The sequence below is a fragment of the Anguilla rostrata genome, unplaced genomic scaffold, assembly GCF_018555375.3.
Source record: "Anguilla rostrata isolate EN2019 unplaced genomic scaffold, ASM1855537v3 scaf1144, whole genome shotgun sequence".
NCBI classification, from domain to species: Eukaryota; Metazoa; Chordata; class Actinopteri; order Anguilliformes; family Anguillidae; genus Anguilla; species Anguilla rostrata.
The window spans coordinates 13,667-20,093 of record NW_026986475.1 but is presented as its reverse complement, the minus strand read 5'-3'; the positions used below and the strand labels follow the sequence as shown (position 1 = coordinate 20,093).

The 6,427-nt window shown below is 39.8% G+C and overlaps 1 protein-coding gene across 1 annotated transcript; it reads right to left on the bottom strand.

Moving 5' to 3' along the window:
* Window positions 1–426: 426 nt before the first annotated feature.
* Window positions 427–3,891, bottom strand: LOC135247206 (uncharacterized). The gene is made up of 4 exons (XM_064320522.1): window positions 3,750–3,891; window positions 3,254–3,601; window positions 2,169–2,522; window positions 427–1,993 (listed from the first exon to the last, which is right to left on the bottom strand). The coding sequence occupies exons 1-4, from the start codon at window positions 3,790–3,792 to the stop codon at window positions 1,893–1,895; spliced, it is 846 nt and encodes a 281-aa protein (XP_064176592.1). The 5' UTR covers window positions 3,793–3,891; the 3' UTR covers window positions 427–1,892.
* Between the last annotated feature and the right edge of the window lie 2,536 nt (window positions 3,892–6,427).

The window sequence follows — 6,427 nt, the reverse complement described above, 5'->3', positions numbered from 1 at the left end:
AATAATTATTAAACACTCGTCAAATTATTAAACTTAAATCATTTAGTCAAATTGTTCATTGTCTGAAATAAGCTGGAAAATTGACGATTATGATGATGATGAGGTGGTGGTGGTGATGTTAATAATGGCCATGATGATGAGGAAGATGATGGTGATGTTAACACTGTGGATGATGTCCTGACTAATGATCATGATATTTGTGAATCTATGTAATGGTGGGAGGGCCTGGGCTACAGTACTCCCTGACACAGGTTCCTACTTTCCCTGTGAGCATTTTTTAGCTCTTTTGAAACTGCAATAGCACTGGCACTGTCCGCAGGGCAGTCCACTCTCACAACCAAACGTGATACAGACCCATGAACCCACCAAAGTGAAAAGTGCATCATGCCCACATTATGCTAGTTGTTTTTTTTTTTCTTGTACGCATTACACTTGTCACTCTAATGCCTGGATGTTCAGTGCAAAATCTATCTTCCAAGATTAATGAGCACTATGAAGCTAACGCAGCTTAAATTAGCTCCAAGGAACTAGTGTTAGCGTTCCAAATATTACGGCATGTCCTAACTTTGAGTTGAGGCTCGTCAAAAAGCAACTTGAAAACTGATCAATCATTTAACGCTGGGATCTTTCCATGTACAATGTGATGCTTACAAGAATGTTTGCACATTTAATAACTAATAATTAAATCCTAAAATAGTGTGAAACTCACAGATTTCTCTGTTTGGCACAAATGTATCTATGCCACCTGGTCACAATACTGGGCAGAACAGACAGACCTCAGACTGAATGGTAACCAGGCCCTTGTCAGGCCTATTTTAAAGGCACAGCCTGCTATACATGTAGCATTAGCCCTTAGTGGGAATGAATACCATCAATGAGACATACTCTGCATGAATATGTGATACGAGGTTAAGCATGAGCATTTGCCATTACTGACCGATACAGATTTTATTTACAGCACCGAAAATATTGGCTGGACCACACCATGATACATTTCTGTCATAAAAAGACGAATGGCGATAACAGTCTTAAGATACTGTTACATTACAGGAATTTCAAACATACTCTGTCTCACCTGTATGTTTAGATAGATACTTTCATTCAACCCTGTGGGGTAATTTGTCCTCTGCATTTGACCCATCTTAGTTACTTAGGAGCAGAGGGCAGCCACAGTGCAGCGCCCGGGGACCAACTCCAGTTCTGAGGCCAGTGCCTTGGTCAAGGGCACCTGCAGGAGCACGCCTAGCCTTCTTGCGAGGCAACCCTGCTAACCACTATGCCACCCTGCCCGCCCGGTTTGATGCTGCTGTTTGAAAACCATTAGCTCTCAGTGCCAAAGTTCTGTTCATGAACTTTCTGTACTGAAATATATTTTCATTTGTATCATTAAGTCATTATTATATGTGTGTGATTTGAAATAATTCTGTTTTGATATTGGAATAGCAGTGTTTATTCCAAATTGCATGTTTTCTCTAAAAATGCATTTGATCCCTCAAACAGGCCACAATAAGATTCCTTCACAAAGATCCAGCAGCTATCGTAGACTGAAATAAATGCATCTTGTATTTAGAGTTTCAGACTAAAGTTCACAAAGTCCTTCTCTTATGATTGTCGGTGTTCAAATACTTTTGAGTATCAGGAACATAATCAAATCCATTTCAAATGATTGAAATTCATTTTAATTGCATTACACTGTTTGAGCAACATCAGCTGTCATATGCTATTATGCCAAAATTAGGATTCATACAACAGGGTAATTTGTAAACAGGGACTATGTTCTGGAAAAAAGTCATTATAAGAAGAAGAAGGAGAAAAAGAATACCCAGAAGGAGGTATTAATATGAATATGATTCGCTGATTTAATGGTATGAATCCCATAATATCATCATTATTTATGCCTTTTTGCAATAGATGAGGACAAATATGGGCAACATGCAACAGAGAACTCCAGTCCGTATGATCGAGAGCCAGACAAGCGTGGATAATTCACCTCCTGAAATATAAATATGTGTTTAGGATTTTGTGAATGACATTGAGATTTTTTTGTTACTACAAAAAAAATGATGTAAAAATCAATATATTTTCCTAGTTAAATATAGTTTTACATTACAATTGTGAATCAATATTATATGTGCTATCATGCTGTACATTCATTTAAAAAAGCTTACCCTTAACATTCAGCTTGGTCCCGTTCCCAAACAGGATCTCCCCACAGGTGGCCACAGCACAGTAGTAAGTCCCAGCATCAGAGGGGCTGAGGTTCCTCTTGGGGAAGTTGTAGACACAGCTCTGGGTGGGAGACACAGCCCCAGAGCTCCTCTGGCACTCATCACTCCTGGTTCCATGGGTGGAAATGATTCCTGGAGGGGACTCTCCTGAGCCCTGTCTGAACCAGTACACACTGTGTTCTCCTGCACAGGTCTCAGTGTGTACTGTACACTGCAGAGTCACAGAGTCTCCTGGCTGCACTGACTCAGACTCGGGCTGCTGCAGTACTACTGTCCTGTTGTGTGACTCTGAACCTGAAGAATTTTAACAATTAATAACATAACAGGACATATGCTTGGACTCAATCATTATATATGTGCTTTGCTACAGTTATTACCATGATTAACACAGTATTGAATCTAGGCCGTGGCTGAACTTCCCAATCTGGATTAGTGACCAATGCATGCAAAACTGCCTATTTGTCTATTTGTGATGTTTCATTAAAGACTTTAAAAAATCATAATGCAAATTTACAGTGTTTGGCTTAACATGCAATGTCTTAATCAACAGCATACCTTAATATATATTTAACATAGCACTGATCCAATACACAAACACACAACACAGAGTTTGGCTAACCCTACCCTAAAAGAAAAATCTGCTTTCCTAGGATAATTTAAATTCACTTTTAAAAAGCATATTCCAGATGTTTATTTATTTATAAAAATAACACTTTTCTGCAATATTTCACTGGCATTGTGCCAGTGAGCAAAGTATTTTGTTGCAAGCCTGTAACTACATTACATTACATTACAGGCATTTAGCAGACGCTCTTATCCAGAGCGACTTACACAACTTTTACATTGTATTTATACAGCTGGATATATACTGAAGCAATTCCGGTTAAGTACCTTGCTCAAGGGTACAACAGCAGTGTCCTTACCCGGGAATCGAACCTGCGACCTTTCGGTTACAAGCCCAGTTCCTTACCCACTGTGCTACACTCCGTAACTACTGTAAAGCATCATTTTAGGTTCATATTTACCCATCACCATTAAAGTCGTTCCATCTCCAAAGATGGTCTCTCTGAAGGGCGTCGTAGCGCAGTGGTATGTGGCTGAATCTGATGGCTCTACTTGTGACACAGTCAGGTTAAAGATCCCCTTTGTTCCTTTAGCACTGAAGCGTTTACTGTTGTTAAACTCATTGAAAAATTGAGTATCATTTTTATTTACATCTTGCACTGCAATGTGCTGAATCTTCTGTCCAAGAGGCTGCTTATACCAACTGATATCAAAAACGTTTACAGAGTAGAAGCATGGGAGAGTCACAGTGTCTCCGATCTGAGCTCGCACCAGCGTGTCAGGCTGAATTATATTCCCAAGCAGACCATCTGTAAGACGACAGAAAACAATATTTCAATGCAAATGGCAGTGTGAAATACGCAATTAAAAACCACAAAAATCTCTGTATAAATAGGTCTATACAGTCTGAATGTAAAGTTATTTTGTCTGACAAGTCAATACAAATTATACACTTACAGACTTTGCTGAAAAGCACAAAAACAGCACAGAGTGGTGGCATCACTGTATCTGAACTCTCCTCTTCTGGAGACTCTTCTCTGCCTGAAACCCTGTTTGTCCTCTGCGCTGTAAAACTCAAACTGTACAGATAAGAGGAGGACTTGAGATAATAATTTCTCTTCATTCACTGAACAGTAGGAGGGCACATGTCAGGGGCAGATTTGATTGGCTGTTTAATGAAGCAAATTATTGGGTGCACAAGAGTGGTGCAAGCATCCGCTGATACACACCATCAGTGTAAAAAAAGAACACTGTTGTCATTATTTCCATCCTGCGTAATAAAGGTCAAATAATAATAATAATTCAGTTGTTATTTACAGTGCAGTAATGTGGAAGTCCTCACATAGTTTTAAATAGGCTACTTTAAGAATAACTTTAGATTGAAAATGGCACCTTAATTCGTACTACGCTTTAATATGTGTGTGTGTGCGTGTGTGTATGTGTGGTGTGTATGGTTGTGTGTATGTGTGTGTGTGTGTGTGTGTGTGTGTGTGTGTATGTGCGCGCAAGTATTTGTGCGTCCATGGAGGTGTATGTCTCTGTGTGTGTGTGTTTGTGTGTTGTGTGTGTGTGTGTGTGTGTGTGTGTATGTGTGTATGGTTGTGTGTGTGTACGTGTGTGTGTGTGTATGTTTGTATGGTTGTGTGTGTGTGTGTGTGTGTGTGTGTGTATGGGTGTGTGCCTTTGTGTGTGTGCGTGTGTTTTGTATCTGTGGTTGTTCGTCTGTGTGTATGTAAATGTGTGTGCGTGTGGTTGTGTGTGTGTGTGTGTGTGTGTGTGTGTGTGTGTGTGTGTGTGTGTGTGTGTGTGGTGTACATGTGTGGTGTGCCTATGGTTATGTGTGTGTGTGTGTGTGTGTGCGCGTGTATATGTGTGAGTGTGTATGGTTGTGTGTCTGTGTATGTGTGTGTGTGTGTGTGTGTGTATGTCTGGGTGTGTGTGTGTATTGTTGTGTGTGTGTGTGTGTGTGTGTGTGTATGTGTGTGGGTGTGTGTGTGTGTTTGCATGTGTGTTTGTGTGTGCTTGTGTGCGTGTGTCAGCATTGTGAGTTCGTATGTTCTTGGGTGTAGTGTGGTCGTGTGCGTGTGTCGCAGTGATTATGTGTGGTGTGTATGGTTGTGTGTCTGTGTATGTGTGTGTGTGTGTGTGTGTGTGTGTATGTCTGGGTGTGTGTGTGTATTGTTGTGTGTATTGTTGTGTGTGTGTGTGTGTGTGTGTGTGTATGTGTGTGGGTGTGTGTGTGTGTTTGCGTGTGTGTTTGTGTGTGCATTGTCCATGGTGCTGAATTTCTCCTCTCTCTCTGGGATGGAACAGTAGGAGTCAGTGCTGCCCGTAGCTGCACAGGGCTAGGAATCTGCATTCACAGGCGTTTTTGCAATTTTTCACCTTCTTTCATCTGATAACATAAAAAAGTGGTCAAGAAATGTTAGAATGGCTGATTATGCTAATTACTTCAGAACATTGGGCAGCTCACTGGAATGTTCATACTGTGATGTCACACCTGATCTTATATTGTGATTTTGCACTGCACTGAAGCTAGGGAGAGGTGTCTTTTAATATGTAATTTAATGATTTCTGATTCCACAACTCATAATTCATTACTGAAATATTTTCTCATCATATAATGAGGAATGTACCAGCAATAACATACATGACGTAGATTGTCCATATCCAGGGTGTCAATGTCAGAGGCCTGAGGTTCTGTCACTGAATGACATCACAATGCCCTCCTTATGGGAACTACCTCTGTTATCTCTCCTGGCCGTGTCTCAATGAAGCGTCAGTTCAATCTATTTGCATTTAAACTTAGAGTATATACGTTTTTAATATACTCTATTCACGTTTTTTAAATATAAATACATTTTTAAACATCATAAATTAGGCTCTCAAAATACATGACATGCATGAGCAGCAATTAAACTTTTTCAATACGGGTTCCTTTAGTTTTTTTGCACAACTGCAACCAGCACTTTCGTTTAAAACAAGACCATGGACAGCACCGGCCCTTCTCACAGGCAGGGGGGCAGGTGTGGCTCATTGTAATTAGGCCAGCTGCTCCTCATTGCTTAATCATTATGAAAGGGCCTTGCTTTCATGTGTAAGGGGTCTTTTTTTCTGAATGGTCGCTCTTGTGTTTGAAGTTTTATTTGTTGTGGACTTTTGGCCTCTGAGAAATCTTTTTATTAATGAAATGTTTTCTGTTGTTTTTCAGTTCCTGGACTAAAATAAGGCCAAGTATATTTTTTACTTAATTTTTTCCACCGTGTTATACAGTGGCCAACCCCAGCACTGCATCAGAAGGGCTATAAGGCTAAATGTATTATTAAGAAGAGTCATTGGATACTAAACATTGTTAGGTATTAAATAAAATTGTTTATATTTGTACAGTGTTTAAACACCTATTTTACCAACATGTCAATGTTGTATTGAGCTCAGTGAAAGTTAATGAAATGGCTAACGAAAAACCATGATTATAAAGCTTTCAAACTGCAAGTGAAAGATTTCTTACAGCCCTCTGAAGTGCTGAGAAATGTAGACAGAGAAAGGAGGAAAGAGATAGATACCCATCACCTAATCACTGGGCCTTATATAAGGGCCTTCCTCACTTTATTTTTGGAAGTTGTCTCTTGACTTTT